We start from the raw sequence: 19,623 nt of genomic DNA on the forward strand, positions 1-19,623 counted from the left end.
GGGACTTCTCCTGTCTCATACATCCTGCACACTAAATGAAATAACCTTACCATGCTGGTTTCTCCTAAGGCAGTCAGTAATTCAGAGGGAATATCATCAATTCCAGGTGCCTTGTTCCTATTTAGGTCACTCACAGCTCTGTCAAACTCTGACCTCAAAATTGGGTCTCCCATTTCATCAGCATCAACAACCTCTTCATGTTCCAGAACCAAATTATCTACATCGTTACCTTGATACAACTGTTGGATATGCTCCTGCCATCTTTCTGCTTTGTCTTCTTTCCCTAGAAGTGGCTTCCCATCTGAGCTCTTAATATTCATGCACCTATATTTCCTTTCTCCAAAGGTTTCTTTGATTTTCCTGTATGCAGCATCTACCTTTCCCAGGACCATACAGCCTTCGACATCCTTGCACTTCTCCTTCAGCCATTCTTCCTTAGCTATCTTGCACTTTCTATCCACTTCATTCTTTAATCACCTGTATTCTTTTCCGTCTTCTTCATTTCTAGCATTCTTGTATTTTCGTCGTTCATCAATCAGGTCTAGTATCTCCTGAGTTATCCACTGATTCTTAGTTGATCTTTTCTTCCTTCCTAACATTTCTTCAGCAGCCCTACTGACTTCATTTTTCGTGACTCTCCACTCTTCCTCTATTGTGTTTCCTTCAGCCTTTTCATTTAGTCCTTGTGCAACATGTTCCTTGAAACAATCCCTCACACTCTTTTCTTTCAACTTGTCTAGATCCCATCTTTTTGCATTCTTTCCTTTCTTCAAGTTCTTCAACTTCAGATGGCATTTCATGACCAACAAGTTGTGGTCAGAGTCCATGTCTGCTCCTGGGAAAGTTTTGCAATCCAACACCTGGTTTCTGAATCTCTGCCTAATCATAATGAAGTCTATTTGATACCTTCCAGTGTCTCCAGGTCTCGTCCACGTATACAGCCGTCGTTTGTGGTGTTTGAACCAACTATTGGCAAGGACTAAATTATGATCAGTGCAGAATTCAACCAGCCGACTTCCTCTTTCGTTCCTTTGTCCCAATCCAAATTCTCCTACTGTACTACCTTCTCCTCCTTGGCCTACCACTGCATTCCAGTCTCCCATCACAATTAGATTCTCGTCACCTTTTACATATTGTATTAAATCTTCTATCTCCTCATATATTCTTTCAATTTCTTCATCATCCGCTGAACTAGTAGGCATATAGACCTGCACTATTGTGGTGGGCATTGGTTTGGTGTCTATCTTGACGACAATAATTCTTTCACTATGCTGGTCGTAGTAGCTTATCCGCTGGCCTATTTTCTTATTCATTATTAAACCAACTCCTGCATTTCCCCTGTTTGATTTCGTGTTGATGATTCGGTAGTCGCCTGACCAAAAATCCTGTTCTTCCTGCCAACGTACTTCACTTATACCAACTACATCTAACTTTAGCCTATCCATCTCCCTTTTCAGATTCTCTAACCTACCACAATGATTCAAACTTCTAACATTCCACGCTCCGACTCGCAGAATGTCAGTATCCATCTTCCTGATGATCGCCCCCTCTCGTGTAGTCCCCACCCGGAGATCCGAATGGGGGACTAGTTTACCTCCGGAATATTTTACCCGGGAGGAAGCCATCATCAGTACATCATTCATACAGAGAGAGCTGCATGTCCTCGGGAGGTAGTTATGGCTGTAGTTTCCCGTTGCTTTCAGCCGTGTAGCAGTATCAACACAGCTAAGCCATGTTGAGTATTATTACAAGGCCGTATCAGTCAATCATCTAGACTGCCGCCCTTGCAACTACCGAAAGGCTGCTACCCCCCTTTCGATGAACCATTCGTTAGTCTGGTCTCTCAACAGATACCCATCCGATATGGTTGCACCTGCGGCTCGGCTATCTGCATCATTGGGACACGCAAGCCTCCCCACCGCGGCAAGGTCACATGGTTCGCAGAGGAGGCAATTTATATAAGAAAACTAAAATGCTAAAATGTGATATTTTATGTAATATCATGAATACATACAAATATAAAAATATGTACAATGAAATTCAATTATAATAACCCTAACACAGTGGTTTATGAACATATAACTTTCCCCAGCATCTAAATGGAAAGGAACAAAAATCAACTCCATTGCTCACAGCAAGCCATCAGCCAATCACTCTTCTAAGGCCTGTGTTCATCAGGGACATTATTCTTAAAACTGATGTGAGTGTGCATGCCAGGTTCTGAACACACTCGTAACAGAAACATATGGGTTAGTGTTCAGAAACTCAGGAACAAGATCCCAGATACTGTAGTAAATGAAAGTGTTGACGAAATATGTATGCTGGTCAAGTAGCATGCATAGAAAAAAGCACCACTGACACATTTCATTCTTTACAGAATTTTTTCTGTGATAATTTTGATCAGTCTATAATAGTTAGCACCTTCACATTATGTATATTACATGGAGTTATTGTTTTTACAATTTATAATACACGCCTCAAAAACAGTTCTGACCTGTATTTTTTGTGTTCGTAAAGGATGTTTGCTCTAAGAGTTGTTGCATGACAGACGTCCAAAAGACATGTAATGCTACCTGTTCATGGATGTAGAGGTAAAGCGCACAGTCTCAGAACAGTCTAGAAGAGTGCGCTGTTACTGTCACCTGTGGACACAACATGTCAAGAGCACATTTATGTCCTGTACAGTATAGAGGCATGCCTCAACGATTCATTACCACTTTTGACCATACGCACATAAAGACATTGTGTGAGCAAGGCCTGTCTGTGAGGGCAGTTGCCAGCCTGGTTGTTGTTCACCATAGTAATGATGTCAGGACATACAGACGCTATCATTCAACACAAACTGTTGAAGATCAATCTTATAGTGGTTGTTCATTGTGAACAACAGAAGCTGAAGTCCATTACATGTGAATCCTGGGTCGCAGGAACTAGTCAGACACAGCAACAGAACTACGTAAAGCCTTAAGGCAAACAACTGGTAGGGCTGTGTTTATGCAGGCAATCACAAACAGGCTCCATAGAGACCACCTACACTCAAAGAGTTCCTTGGCAAGCACATGCACATACAACCCAACATCATTGCACCAGTTACAGATGGGCAAAGGAGCACTTGGTCTGGACTCCGGTAATATGGCAGTGGGTCCCCTTCACAGATGAATTCCAAATGTATCTGATGCTAAATAATCATTGGAGGAGGGTTTCGAGATAGCGAGGTAATAGCAGACGAGTCTTGTATGCCATCCAGCATGCCCAACAGGGAGGTGGATCCATCATATTTTGGGGCAGCCTTACATATGGACGTGGAAAGCCACTCACTGTCATAGAGGTCAATATAACTGGTACACAATACCGGAACAGTATCCTTGAGCCCACTTTTCAACCATACTGAGATTTTTGCAACAGATTCATTCTGCAAGATGACAACATGCACTCATACTGCTCCAATATTATGAACCTCCTTTGGAGAGCCCAAATCCATTGGATAGACTGGCCTGCAGTATCTTTGGACATGAATCCCATTGAACGTGCCTGGGACATGGTGAAACAGGCAGTGGGCTGAGCGAAGCCATCTCCCACCTGTCAGAGAATGAGACAGGATCAACCAGGACAGCCTCAACCGCCTTGCGGACAGCATGCCGCAATGGGTCTGATTATGCTTCAGTGCACAAGGTACAGTAACACTGTAATGAGAGAAAGAATTAGATTCTGTTGTTCGATAGACGGGTGCACGTTGCTGGAGAGTAGTGTGTGTTGTGACTGCCGTTGCTTTCTTTTTTACATCAATCATGCTATGTCTGACTAAGTGTGTATTTGCATCCCATGTTTCCTGGGGTCATCAGCAACATAGAAACCCAGAATTCCAGGTGGTGCAAAACATTTTTTGAGGCGTGTATTATTATAATTTAAGTTTTGGCAAAGCAATTACAAATTAATGAGGAAAGATACAATCTACGAACATTTAATTTTACCATAAAAGTAAAGACCTGGAATTACGCTATCATTAACCGTGAACTGTAAGCTACACCACACTCAAGTTTATGCAATATTGGATACTCCGCGTGCTTTGTGTACTGCCACCTTTGAGCGATTAGCACAAGTATGTCTATCGTTTTCATTTCTCCTTCACTACCACGTGCACTGACTCTGTCTTAATGTTTCTCTCAACGTACTACTCACTGTGTATGACTCGTGTAGCGTCCACATCAGTCCTGTTCGATCCTTCCGTTTGGGTCAAGTCTCAGATCAAAAGCCTCATTCTGATGTGACTAGTCATTTCCCTGTACACTTTCTGCATTTTAATTTCCCTGTGCATTCCCCCTTTTTCTTGAAAATAGGTACCCTGATCATAATTAGATGCCATTGAGGATGCCTGCTAGTTTCACTCTAGAAAACCAGGTACAGTGAAACTCGGTTAAGAAGTTTTCCTTCATATTATGTGTGATTTTCTTTGTGCCTTGATCAGTTGTATTAAGATATATGTATATTTTTCCCGTTTAAAGTGTTCTGTTGTGAATATATTTCCCGGTTAAACAGTTCAGATTTTAGAGCCCCTTGAGATAGAAAACATCCGCTCAAGCAGCCCATGGTTAGAACCCTCCAGTCTTCGCGCAAGTTGCACTGTGTTAGACCATTCGCACGCTTGTGGTGTGCCTCTGGTGTCATGGAACCTGTCCGGACTTGCCAAGGCCATACGACATCACACTATGACAGACACCAGATGCTCACTCTCACCTTGTGGAATCAAAGCAAACCTATCAGTCAAAATTTCCACTCCACCATTCCATCTAGCGGAATAGAATCGAACGGATTCTACCCGGGAAACATAAAGCACACAATGATTGATTTCATCAAATTTTAATGCAGTAAGTTGCGTGCCGTGACAGGGTGAAGTCATTAATCGAGGAGGCCTAAACATTAATTAAGAACCGTAAAGTATATTTGTCCACAACATTACTGTTTGTTAGGAATACATGTACAACAAACCTATGGAATGCCACTTATAAAATTATAATGAACACTTAAGGATCGTACATTCCAACCAATGCCAATTATTGTACTGACATACCATACTGTATATGGACTCTAACATGGTATGATTCTGAAATAAGGTCAATAATAATTGCAAAATAAACTAAATACTGTATAGGCCTAACCTATCATGAAACTGAATATTCTAAACTGCTTGATTTTTCATTCCCTTGCTTATTTCCTTCCAGGAATTCTCGCTTATGCTGTTGTTGCAATAATACTTATGGGCCTTGTCGTAGAGGAAATTACGTTTTTTAACTAAACTGAAAAGATTTTCCGTGTCCATTATTAGTGAGGTGAACAAAAACAACTTCACAATTCTATGCAGGAAACAGCCGACTTGCCAGCTGATACACATGCTGCCAAACAGCCGGCCAAGAGATCCCGATTGTCTACAAAGTTGAACGAATGTTGATAACCAACTGGGTGTTTGTGGGAGGCACACAGAGGCGTTGCAATAAGATGTGTTGGCATAAAATTAAAAGTTATTTTTACCTTTATACAAGCTAAACATTTTATTAACCTGTCACTCGTAATTATTACATCGCATTATTAGAATGTAGCACAAGGATGAGGAGACATGAAATAAAATTCTCGCAGGGAAGAAAACTGTTTACGTTTAGATGTGCCAGCGTTGCTACTGTGCCTTTATCACTCCCACGTAATACCCCAGATACTATTCCATGCACTCATTTCTGCAACTTCAAACCTGTGTTTCTTTTCTTCATTACCTATAGCACGAAGAGGACTGAAGCGGAAAAATTAACTCAATACTGACTTGGCCATGTGGTACTTGCAAAACAGCCAGAAACTACGCCCATTGCCGTGACAACCAGTAGGAATGCAGGGGCGATTCAGGCTTACATATTAAGAATCTCTAAGAATGAGTTGCCAGATTTCCCATTTGCTGCCGTTAACCTTGAAGCAGGTGTGGTTGGGGGGGGGGGGGGGCGAGGAAGATAGAAAGCACATGCTAACGAACTCTTGTCCTTGCATCTGGTAAGCCTAAGCTATGGATTGCCAAGCATAGTGTAGCATCGTAATTAGTGTGAATAAGAGTCAGAGAAGTTAATTTTACTTGAATATCAACGTATGGACGTTTAAAGTGAAAATGAGTGGCACTCAGAGGAAGGAGATCAAGCGAAAGGCACTAACAATAAAAGACAAAGTGGAGATTATAAGGAAAGTGGAGTCAACTACACTTTCCCGTGTTGTTTTAGCAATGGAGCTGGGAATGCCGCCATCTACTTTGAACGGCATTATAGCGAAGAAAGAAGAGATCTTTGCTTCTGCAGGGAATACTTTGCAAGAAAGTTAAATCGGAAAGTACGATGAAGTAGAACAAGCTCTGCTAATATGGTTTAAACAGCAGCGAAGTTTTGAACATACCTTCCAGCGGGACTATTGTGAAGGAGAAAGCCGAAAATATTGCGTGCAAATTAAAGGTACCTTTCATCGTGTCGAACGGGTGGCTGGACTGCTTTAAAAATTGAGCTGGCATTTTTATACAACAATTTGTGGCAAAGCAGGGAATGTAAGTGCGAAGGAAAGGGAAGCATAAAATTTCCCTGTACACTTTCTGCATTTTAATGGAAGGAAATGGTTCTGCCTGCTAAAATAAGCAAACCTTGCGACATTTTAAATCTCAATGAATTCACACTTTTTTACCAGCTTATCCTGGATGTCACTAGTTTTGAAGGGAGAACCTTGCCACAGAGTAAAATTAAGTAAAATGTGAGTTACGGTATTGGTTGGTACTAATATGGAAGGAACTGAAAAACTACCTCAATTGATGATAGGGAAGTGTAGCGAGCCACGTTGAATCAAAATATCAGGTTTTTGCCGTGCAAGTACACCAGCAACAAGTCAGCTTGGATGACAAGTTCCCTGTCTGAAGAATATATGCAGGCATCAAATTAAAAAATAGGGAGACAGAAGAGGAAGATTGTGGTGTTTATGGACCACTTCTTTACTACTTCTATCCAAGGAAGGAACATCAAGGTAGAAGTTTTTCCACCGAATACTACATCGGCACTACAGCCCATGGACCAAAGAGTCATTAAGGTATTGAAGCAGAGGTATCGAAAATCAGTTGTGAGCTGTATGCTGCTACACATGGAAGCAGGCGAACCCATCCACAAACCATCTCTTTTGGACACAATGCATTTCATTGCCTCATCACGGGATTCATTGAAGCCTGTAATAATAGCAAATTGCTTCAGGAAAGCAGGCTTTGATGGTGGTACCAACAGCATAGTTATGGAAACTGGTGATAAAGAGCCTGGGTGCTGGAAAACTATACCGCAGAAGATGGCGATTACCAGTAGTTTCAAAGACTTCACTGCCATTGATGATATGGTAATCACTTGCGAGGAACAGACCATCGATCAGATCTGCAAGGAAATTCAAGCAAGAGAAGAGGAGATTAAGAAGAAGAAGAAGAGGTTGAGGAAGAGAATCCCCAAAACCATCTTGCAGTGAGGCAAGCATCTGCCTTGAAAAACTGAGGTGGTTTGTGAAACGTTCAGCCAGTGTGCCTCAGAACACATGGAAGGCAATGTGGGAAATGGAGAGGTTTATACTTTAAAGCAGTAAAAACCTGAAACAGTCAAACCTGGAACATTTCTTTTCCAAGTAGAAGTCTAGACTTTTGTGTCTGAAAATGTATTCAATGACTAATGCAGTAGAGAATTTACATAATGTACAGTTACCATCTACCGTTTTAATGTTCTTAGTATTACTTCTTGTATCTTGTGCAAGGTTTTATATAATATGTTCCCTTCACTTATCAAATGTATTTATAATATGGTGCGTTCAATTATTTTACTTTATCTCTAAAAATACATGTCATGATAATACAATTTTTATATTTTGGCTTTCTTTTAGCAGCTCCTATATATTGGCTTATTTCGGTATTGTTCACAAACAAGGAAATCTGTTGGCTGTGTGTTTCACTTGTATTTCAAAATACAGAATAAGTTTTTGGGCATTACCACTTTTAAGAAGATTCCTGCTTAAGAAGCTTTTCTTTTTTTGCAGTCCCTTGAAAAACTTCTTAACAGAGTTCAGCTGTAGTTATTTCAACCCATTTACCCACTTTCTCTCTCTAAATATAGCTGACTGTCCCCACAGAACATTATTGGTTCCTCTCTTATTTTAACACAGGAATCAAGCTCATTTTAAAGTCCAAACTGCAGATCACAACTTATTTTTCTTTTTCAGTATTAAAATTTGTATTTTTTTTTTGAAAAAATAATTTGATTTGTTTAGAGTCCACTTAGGAATAGGCACAAGCACCTAATCAGTAGCTTCGTCTACTTGTTCTAATATACAAATTTTGGTATATTCTGTCTGTTTTTTTAATTAAAAGATGTGCAGATGTTAGATTTGAATAGAGAACTAAATCATACCTTTTTCAGTAAAATAACTTATCCTGAGGGCTAATTAACAGTCTACAACCAAAATACAGTTATTCAAACATGGTCAAGGGGACAGAGAACATTCTAATTCTCCAAAAGTACATCTCTCGAGTTCACATTGGTGGACATGTGGGTAAAACAAACTAACAAACACCCTGATATCGGAATTAATGTCCTTTACATTACAGCCATTATGTAAGATACATCATCATCATCATCATCATCAGCGTTCTGCCATATGCCATGTCTTCACATGACAGCTCTCCACACAATCCTGTCTTTTGCCACCTTTTTTGTTTCCTCATACTTGATACTGTCCAGCATCTGATCTATTTTCCATCCTCTTTGTCTATTTCCATTCACCGCTCCTTCTATAGCATCTACAAGCATGCAATCTCTCCTCATCCGATAACTAATCCAACTGTGCTTGCTCTTCTTGATTACTTTTAATATATTTCTCTCTTCCCAACTATTCTCAAGACTTCTTCATTCTTTACTACTTCTATCCATTGTATGCTTTCCCTCCTCCTCCAAATCCACATCTCAAATGCTTCCAATCTTCTTTCGTCCTCTTTTTTCAATGTCCATGACTCAGCACCATACAGTGCCACACTCCATACAAAGCACTTCATGAATTGCTTCCCCAAGTCTCTATCCACACCCCCACAAAAAAGTCTATTCTTCTTATTTAATGCTTCCTTCGCAATCACACTATGAGTTTTCAGTGGTGGTGGTGGTGGTGGTGGTGATTATTGTTTTAACAGGAAGTACAACTAGGCAAACATCCTCTATATAACACTAATCAGAGAGAAAAATGGAAGGGATCCGACACTTCGAAAAATGAAGTTATCTGCCAAAAGAAGACAAGGACCACGAAGGGTGTGAAAATAAAGGATTCCCTAGCCCTTGCAAACCTAATAGTGCTGGGGTCGGAAAATAACAGGAGTTCACCAAGAGAGGTCAGAAAGGATAGATGAAAGGAGCCTGGCACAAGTGGAAGCAATGCCAGGACTCTGCTAAGGGCCCTATGTTCCCCAACCTATGCTCCAAAGTTCAGAGCCCTTCGGGCCCCTTTTAGTTGCCTCTTACAGCAGGCAGGGGTACAGTGGATGATATCCTACCACTCCCACCCACAGGGGGATATGAGTTTTCACCTCTCGGATGCACTTCATGTGCTTTGTTGTTCTACTTGCCAAGTATTTGAAAGCATTCACAAATAGCCATACCATGTGTTTCCTGGGGAATATAATGTGGTAGTGTCCCCTTACTTTCCACATAGGCAAGAAGCTGCCCAACCTAATAGGCGATTATTTCATTGTGACCGAAGATGTTCACAGTTTTGGGTTGTCATTTCCTCTAAACCCAACTACCTATGGTTTGCCTGCCAATACTCGGGAGGCTGACTGCAGTGGTTTCCCACTGGGAGATGGGGTCGCCACATCCCTATTGTTTAATTTTTTAAAAGTAACTTTATAATCTACTAGCTGTAGTACCCGGCGTTGCCCGGATAGTTTTTGAATGTTAACTTTTAATATTTGTATTACCAGTTAGTTGAGTGTGAAGTGAATGCTTATAGAATTCTTTTTGAGATGCTGATTTTATGACTTATCATGTAGTTTTATAGTTATTTAGATGTATCTGACTTCAAGTTTTAGATTATTTAATTATCGAGTAAACACTAATCTCGGTCATTTTATACTATTTACTTTTAAGCCCTTCTCAGCTCCTGCCTCGATGGAGGCTGAACGTGGACTTAAACGCTATCCACAGCGTCACAGGTCGTATCAGCGACACATAAACAATGAATTTCGACATTAATATTGGTTATTTTCCTTATTTTTGCACGTCAGCCCCTCTCATTCCCCAACACCAGCGGGGGCTAGGTGTATCTGACCTCCACAGTAATGTTTTCTATATAGTAAGTCATGTGTATACCAAGTTTGATTGAGAGATATGCTAAAACATACACACATCCTTAAACTCTGTCCCTTTGGACGTTTTCAATTTTTTGCCAGTTCTCATCCGCCTGCCGAGTAGGTCTGAGCTTTATCTTAAACGGCATCCAGAGTGTTACAGTTCATCTCAGCGACCCCGAAAACTATGGATTAGACACAAATTTCGGTCATTTTGGTTAATATTTACATTTCGCCCCTACTTTAGAGGCTAGGAGTCTCTTACCCCTAGGGTATATTTCTCCAGACAGTAGATCCAGTATACACACATGCGTCCATTCTCTCGATCATTTTCGAAATTTTGTTTTTCACTTTTTCTCACCGCTATGCGAAAGGAGGCAGAATTTTGACTTCTAAACTAATTGGAGTGTTACTATTCATCTCAGCGACCCCGAAAAGAATGGATTCGACACTATTTTCGATTATTTCTACATCTCATCCCGCCGTAGGTGTGCTAGGGTTGTCATACCTCCACGCACTTTGTCTCCTGATAATAAGTCATAAGTGACCAAGTTTGTTTGAAATTGTTCCCGTAGTCCCGAAACGTATGGATTCAACACTAATATCGGGCATTTTCAGTCTTAATTACATTTCATACCCTTATCTAAGGCTTCAAGGGGTGTCTTTCCCCCTTAGTATTTTTTTCAGGTATTAGGTAATATTTGCATTAACTTCTGCTGACAGTTATACTGGAACGTACAAAAACATCCTTAATCTCGGTCATTTGGATATTTTCTGTTCTTGAATCCTTCTCACCCGCCTGGCAATTGCGGATCAACTTGGACTTAAACGACAACCGGAGTGTCACTCCTCATTTAATCGACACCTAAAACCATGGATGTGACATTATTTTCGATTATTTTATATCTAACTCCCTTCCTAACTACTCACTACAAAAGGGGCCTTAATTTGGACTTTAAAAGTCCAGAGTGCCACTATTCACCTCAGCGAACCTAAAAACTGTGGATTCGACACTAATTACGATTATTTTTATATATCACCCCCCTTGCCCCCCACCCTAAAGGGGGCTGAACTTGAAATTAAGAATTTCCCGGGATGTCACTGTTCATCTAAGCGACCCTGAAAAGTATGGATTCGACTCTATTTTCATTTATTTTTATATATGACCCCCCTTGCCCCTAATGGTTCCTGGGGTGTCTTATCCCCACGTGGTTTGTCTCCTGATACTAAAAATCCGGAGTGTCGCTATTCACTTTGGCGACCCCGAAAACTACGTATTCGACACAATTTTCGATTACATGTATATATCACTTCCCCCTCGCCCCAACGCCAAAGGGTCTGAACTTGGACTTTAAAAAATTGGAGTGTCACTATTCCTCTCAACAACCCCAAAAATTATGTATTCCACACTACTTTGATGATTTTCATATCTCAAGCCCCCCGCCCCCACCTCTAATGGTTCCTGGGGTGTCTTATTCCCACGTGGTTTGTCTCCCGATATTAAAATTCCGGAGTGTTACTATTCACCTCGGCGACCCCGAAAACTGTATATTTGACACTAAATACTATTATTTTTATATCTCACCCCCCTTGCTCCCCCCCAAAGGGGGATGAACTTGGACTTTAAAAAATCCCGGGGTGTCACTATTCATCTAACCGACTCCAAAAGGATGCATTCGACACTACTTTCGATGATTTTTATATCGCACCCCTTTCCCCCCCCCCGCCCCTATGGGTTCCAGGGGTGCCCTACCCCCACGTGGTTTGTCTCCTGATAGTAAAAATCCGGAGTGTCAGTATTCATCTCAGCGACCCCGAAGAGTACTTGACATTCTTTTCGATTATTTTTATACATCATTCCCCCTTGTCCCCCACCCTAAAGGGGTCTGAACTTGGAATTTAAAAATTCCCGGGTTGTTACTGTTCACCTGAAAAGTGTGGATTCGACCCATAAGGGTTCCTGGCGTGTCTTACCCCCACGTGGTTTGTCTCCTGATACTGAAAATCCGGATTGTCGCTATTCACTTTGGCGACCCCGAAAACTATGTATTCGACACTATTTCCGATTATTTATATATATCGCTCCTCCCTCGCCCCCACCCCAAAGGGGCTGAACTTGGACTTTAAAAAAAATTGGAGTGTCACTATTCATCTCAGCGACCCCGAAAAGTATGGATTCGACACTATTTTCATTTATTTTTTTATATGACCCTCCTCGCCCCCCGCCGCTAAGGGTTCCTGGTGTGTCTTACCCCCACGTGGTTTGTCTCCTGATACTGAAAATCCTGAGTGTCGCTATTCACTTTGGCGACCCCGAAAACTATGTATTCGACATTATTTTCGATTATTTGTATATATCACTCCCCCCTCGCCCCCACCCCAAAGGGGCTGAACTTGGACTTTAAAAAAAATTGGAGTGCACTATTCATCTCAGCGACCCCGAAAAGTGTGGATTCAACACTATTTTCGTTTATTTTGATATATGATCCCCCTCGCCCCACCCGCCCCCAGGGGTGTTTAGGATGTCTTACCCCCACGCGGTTTGTCTTCTGATACCAAAAATCCGGAGTGTCGCTATTCACTTTGGCGGCCCCGAAAACTACGTATTCGACATCATTTTCGATTATTTATATATATCACTCCCCCCTCGCCCCCACCCCAAAGGGGCTGAACTTGGACTTTAAAAAAAATTGGAGTGTCACTATTCATCTCAGCGACCCCGAAAAGTGTGGATTCGACACTATTATCGTTTATTTTTATTTATGACCCCCTCGCCCCTGCCAATAAGGGTTCCTGGCGTGTCTTACCCCCACGTGGTTTGTCTCCTGATACTGAAAATCCGGATTGTCGCTATTCACTTTGGCGACCCGGAAAACTATGTATTCGACACTATTTCCGATTATTTATATGTATCGCTCCCCCCTCGCCCCCACCCCAAAGGGGCTGAACTTGGACTTTAAAAAAAATTGGAGTGTCACTATTCATCTCAGCGACCCCGAAAAGTATGGATTCGACACTATTTTCATTTATTTTTTTATATGACCCCCCTCGCCCCCCGCCGCTAAGGTTTCCTGGGGTGTCTTACCCCCACGTGGTTTGTCTCCTGATACCAAAAATCCGGAGTGTCGCTATTCACTTTGGCGACCCCGAAAACTATGTATTTGACACTATTTTTGATTTTTTGTATATATCACTCCCCCCTCGCCCCCACCCCAAAGGGGGCTGAACTTGGAACTTTTAAAAATATCGGAGTGTCACTATTCATCTCAGCGACCCCGAAAAGTATGGATTTGACACTATTTTCGTTTATTTTTATTTATGACCCCCCTCGCCCCCCGCCCCTAAGGGTTCCTGGCGTGTCTTACCCCCACGTGGTTTGTCTCCTGATACTAAAAATCCGGAGTGTCGCTATTCACTTTGGCGACCCCGAAAACTATGTATTCTTGATTTATGAATTCCATTTTCCGTATTGACATTTACCAATCTTCATAAAAGGAATCTAGATTGTAATACTTTGCAAGAAAATAAATGTATTGTTTAGGTGGAATTTTTCTTTCCTTTTATGAAGAACTATGTATTCTTTCGATTATTTGTATATATCACTCCCCCCTCGCCCCCACCACAAAGGGGGGCTGAACTTGGACTTTAAAAAAATTGGAGTGTCACTATTCATCTCAGCGACCCCGAAAAGTATGGATTCGACACTATTTTCATTTATTTTTATATATGACCCCCTTGCACCCCCGCCCCCAGGGGTGTTTGGGATGTCTTACCCCTACGGGGTTTGTCTCCTGATACCAAGTCATAAGTGTATCAAATTTGGTTGAAATCGCTCCAATGGTTTGGGAGGAGATGTGGTACAAACCCACCCACCCACATACATACAATGACTTTTATATATACATATATAGATTACTTCCAAGATACAAACACTCCCATTTTCATCTGGAAATATATCACGAGCATTGTGTATCAGTACGTTAACAACAATTTTACTGAACTGTGGGTTTGTGAAAACTGGGCTTACTTTCTATAGAGACCTTGCGGTTAACCTGTTAAATCTTAACCTAGTCACCATGTCTTAACATTTACATTAATAAATAATAATAATAATAATAATGATAACAATAATAGTTCATGGTGTTTTTTTTTTTTTGCTAGGGGCTTTACGTCGCGCCGACACAGATAGGTCTTATGGCGACGATGGGATAGGAAAGGCCTAGGAGTTGGAAGGAAGCGGCCATGGCCTTAATTAAGGTACACCCCCAGCATTTGCCTGGTGTGAAAATGGGAAACCATGGAAAACCATAAGTTCATGGTGTAGGCTTCTGCAGTCACATCCTAGCTAGTGAATGATGGGGAGCAGCTGACTGATCTAGTAAGTGGCCTGAGAATTGGAATACCAGTTGCTACAGAACAGCAGTTTATATCTAGATAAAACACTGAGTTATGGCCCTGCTAGTGAAAAGTTACTGCAAGTAGCTCACAGTTGTCAGAAAGCATTCCCAGCCCAAACTATCTCTACACTGGTCTGTTTTCAGAGGATTTTTGCTGCAAGAGAGTGAAGTTGGTGCACTTGGGATATATTATTCATTCGTTTTTAAATAACAGACATGAAAGGAGTGAGAATCATTGCTGGTACAGACAGGTGGGAACAATGGTAGGAGGTACTCAGAATTTGGGGAGATAAATGCCGAGTTAGGAATGAACTTATTTGATAAATATGTAAACCAGCATAATAGGTGGGGTCACATGAGGAGAATGGAGGATGATCGGTTACCAAGAAGAATAATGGACTCAGACATACAGGGAAAGAAATGTAGCAGATCAATAAGATGCTGGTTAGACTCAGTTTGTAATGGGTTAAACATTACAGGTATGAAAATTAATGAGGCCAAAAAGCCTTAAAGACTTACCATAGTCCTTCTTCCAAGTTCCACGGAGCAAAAATGATAACACTAGCTGCAGGAAGTGATGGCCGATAGACAGCTTGGACACGGGTCACTGCTGATCTCTTCTCTCACAATAACTGTTGTATTCAAAAGTATGTAGAGCTAAGTATAAAACCCTATAAAGAACGAACAAATGGATCAGTCCCAATCATTTGGTAAATACAACTTCAGCAGAAAAGAACTAACAGAACAAGCAAGTAATAGTGAAAATAAAAACAAGCTATTAACATCTAGATTTGTTGTTTAACATGAAAGGTGACCACAGAAACACACAAATATTACATACTTTCATGATTTTCCATCTTTATGGCACTGAATTCACATCTTATTAAATGTAAATCAATATAAAATCAACAACTGCATGCAGGCAAAAGGCAGTTTCAATTTTAGACTAAAATTCTCATGAGCTTCATAATAAGCCAAATTGTTTACTGCTATGATCACCCAGTAATTAGAAAATGTTGTTTCACAAAATGTACAACTATTTTCACAAATATCAGATGAAATAAAAGTTTGGTATACAGATCAACAATAAGTTGCTTTAAGATGTGTTAAAGTTTGGTAGAAATCAGATCAATTTTCTTAAAGTTATGTGTTTCCAAAGTGAGTGCTCCATTGGAAATGGAAAAATACTGGCACTTTTTTTTGTTGAACCTCCATTAAAATTTTAACTGGGTATGATAAAAATTTCTGCTACACATAATTAAACATACAATAAAATAAAATAAATTTTGGTGTAGCTTGTTTCTGTGTGGGACAAAGGGTAAACTCACCTTTTACTCTTCGGCCGGAGAAACAAATGCCTACAAGACCTGCCTAGCAACGACTTTACATAAGTGCATACTTGATCTGCTTATGAACTTCAACTATATTTGTTTTCGGCGCAAGATAGTGATGTTCTGTTCACTCTCTTGACTGTGATTATTGTGTTTTGAACATTAACTGAATTGCTACGATATGATACAATGTTAATTTTTTGCCTGTGTTCAATATATTAGTTGTTTTAAGATCTTCGCTAATTGGCTGATGATGACACTTGAGATGTGTTGAAACCGGTCCCAATAAACAGGTTGTAACTACTTTTTAGTTCAACTTACTACAGAGTATTGAAAGGTGGATCCTTCCCTATAATATTGTACATCTTCTTATTTCTCTATTCAATACGGAACAATCATGAAGTTTTTAACTTTAAATTGACCATGGCTGGCATTACCTTGTAACTCACAGCTACCATTACCAACTCACGCAGAATAAAATCACAAGATTCACAAGAAAAGGCTGTGATAGAGACTAACCGATCTTTGGAAATCCAAGCCACTCTGTCATGAGAATAGTGGGGCCACACTCCCTTCAAGGGCCTTTTATCTATGCTGCAGCACATACTGCCTAGACAGCAAGGAAGAAAGTATTTTAGTAACGATCACCCAGCATGTCAAATCTCTAACCTGGGGAACTACTTTGTTTCAACAGTAATCACTCTGGGGAACTGCACCCCCTGACCCCTTTTACATTTTTTCTACGGCAACAGCGAATACCCACCACATGGCAATAACCTTTTGTAACAGTTCAGAGCACGTTAAGATGCTCCTTCTGGTAATCCCCTGAATTAAGCAGAGAACAGAAGTAAAAAAATGCTTCACCCACTGCAGAGTCTCCTTGAGCACTATGTGAAGTGTGTTAACTAGGGTGTTGCCCATCCCTGCCTTTGCAATATATCTCGCCATGGTATGTCTAATTTTACCTCCTTCCGCTGTTTTATGACAATGGAGTTAATATACTACATTTTCCACCTCCTCAAGCGTAATTTTGCTACCATCATTGTCCTGATCCCCATGAGATCGGTTGTTCACAATGTCAACTAAAATGATTTCCTTTTACAATGACAATATTATCAAAATATTTCTTCCATCTGTCCAGTGATTCCCATGGATCTACCATCAATTCACCTGATTCACTCAAAACACTGTTCATTTCCCTTTTCCCCATCCATTTCTAAGATTCCTTATTACTGACCAGATAGGTATATCTGACACTAGGCCAAGCCTTTCCAGATTCTTACCAAAATCTCCTAACCACCGCTTAGATTCAACATTTATGCATTTCGTTCTCTTTTCTTCATCTACGTACAATTTCCTGTTTGCATCAGCCCTGGTTTGGAATGTCTGATACACCTTCCTTTTACTTTACAAGCTGACCTCACTTCATCATTTCACCAAGATATTAACTTCTCCCCATCTTTACCCACAGTTGTCGCTAGGCACTCCTGTGCTGTTTCTACTGCAGCATCCCTTATGCCACCCATTCTCTTATCCTGAACCTGCTTCCTGTCTATTATTAGCAACCTTACACTTATCATATCACTGTACGTGTCTAATTCCCACGCCCTGCAGATTTTCTATCCTTATTCGTCTCCAGACTAATATCACTTTCTGTATCCTAGGCCTACATGTACTTAGTTCAAGACAGATCTGTATCATCAAAAAATTTGCAGAATACTCATACATCCCTAGCAGATTTCCTGAATTCAATGGCGGTTATGTTATGGCCTATTATGGATCTAGTGCCTCTACCCTCCCATGTGAAGTGATGAATAGCCTTATGCATGAAGAATCTATTCGCAACTACTAATCCCATACTAGCTCAGAAGTCCAGTAAACGTTTCCCATTCCTATCTGAATTATTATCTTCCCCATCACCTTCTCATATTCTTCATTTCTATAATTCTTGTTATTACTGATGAACAGCCTGCCTCACACTCTGCACATCCTTTTTTTTTTTTGGCTAGGGGCCTTACGTCGCACCGACACAGATAGGTCTTATGGCGACGATGGGATAAGAAAGGCCTAGGAGATGGAAGGAAGCGGCCGTGGCCTTAATTAAGGTACAGCCCCAGCATTTGCCTGGTGTGAAAATGGGAAACCACGGAAAACCATTTTCAGGGCTGCCGATAGTGGGATTCAAACCTACTATCTCCCGGATGCAAGCTCACAGCCGCGCGCCTCTACATGCACGGCCAACTCGCCCGGTCCTTCCTTTTTTAACACATATTAACAACACATTATAATCACCTATCTACTCCCTGTTATATCCTCTTACACCTCTATCAAGGTTAGTATATAACATGTTGCCCAGAACTGAGGTTTCTGCAATCGGAGGGCTTCGGCTACGCTTGATTATAAGTCAGCCAGTTACCCAACCAATAACCTTGACCGCTAGTATTGCTAAAAGTCTGTGCAGTAATACTGTGAGTGAGTAGTATGGGAGTTTCTTTAATATGTGCAAATGAGTTGCAGTTTTGATTTTATAGTTTTATGGTGCTTTCTATGACTAGTCCTTGTGGTGAATAGCTGCTTTCTTATGTCAGTGTTATTTTGTGTTTGACTTAAATTGATTTGTCTCGGGTTGCATATAAACATACCTGGTACGAGGTGTATGATTGCTCATCTCACAAATTCCTACAGTCCAGCAACTTCTAAAGTCACTAGCAAAACTGTGTATGGTCGTCAGTTAAAACAACAAGACAAAATTTTAGATAAAATGTGTGGCCTTATTAACAGTATGACCTGCAAGGGGAAAAAAGTAAAGCAAGTGTCCCAGAAAGCTATCGTTGTGACTATCTCCTCCTTGAAACTTTTGATCTCAGGAGTTCAGAATCTAGGAAATAAGTACATTTTAACCCACCGACTGAACCAAGATTCACTTGAGAATTTGTTTTCCCGGATCCATTCTCGAGGAGGATTATATGGCCACCCTACGCCGATGAATGCTCTTTATTGTCTTTGGATGATTATTCTCTGAAATAATACCAGTAAAATAGAGAAATACATGAGATGAAATGGCATATGGCTTTTAGTGCTGGGAGTGTCCCAGGACATGTTTGGCTCCCCAGGTGCAGGTCTTTCGATTTGACAACCGTAGGCGACCTGCGCGTCATGATGAGGATGAAATGATGATGAAGGCAACATGTACACCTAGCCCCCATTCCAGAGAAATGAACCAATGAATGCTAAAAATTCCCAATGCTGCTAGGAATCGAACCCGGGGCCCCTGTGGCCAAAGACCAGCACGCTAACCATTTAGCTATGGAGCCGGACAGAGAAAAACAAGAACACATGAACAGAAACCTCTGATGAATATCTCTCATCATAAATGCTGAGGAAGAGCGAAATAACGTGTCGTGAGTTAGAATATTCTCCTGCTCAATGTTATTTTAAAGAAGGCAAATATGATGCTGTTCCAACATTTACCAGTAAAACTGACAATGGAATGGGGGACGAAGGTTTGAATTACATTGCAAGTTAGATAGCTAAA

The 19,623-nt window shown here is 40.9% G+C and overlaps 1 protein-coding gene across 5 annotated transcripts in view; it reads right to left on the reverse strand.

Annotated features, from left to right (window-relative positions):
- The window catches only part of LOC137503386 (ankyrin-3-like), a 45,527-nt gene that overhangs the window by 22,798 nt on the left and 3,106 nt on the right, over positions 1–19,623 (reverse strand). For 2 of the 5 annotated variants that reach the window (XM_068230986.1, XM_068230985.1), the window contains exon 2: positions 15,277–15,428. In XM_068230986.1, the coding sequence (XP_068087087.1) occupies positions 15,277–15,279 (3 nt within the window). In that variant the 5' untranslated portion in view covers positions 15,280–15,428. The other 3 variants (XM_068230987.1, XM_068230983.1, XM_068230984.1) reach the window with 2 other exon arrangements.

The sequence above is a fragment of the Anabrus simplex genome, chromosome X (assembly GCF_040414725.1).
Source record: "Anabrus simplex isolate iqAnaSimp1 chromosome X, ASM4041472v1, whole genome shotgun sequence".
Lineage (NCBI taxonomy): Eukaryota > Metazoa > Arthropoda > Insecta > Orthoptera > Tettigoniidae > Anabrus > Anabrus simplex.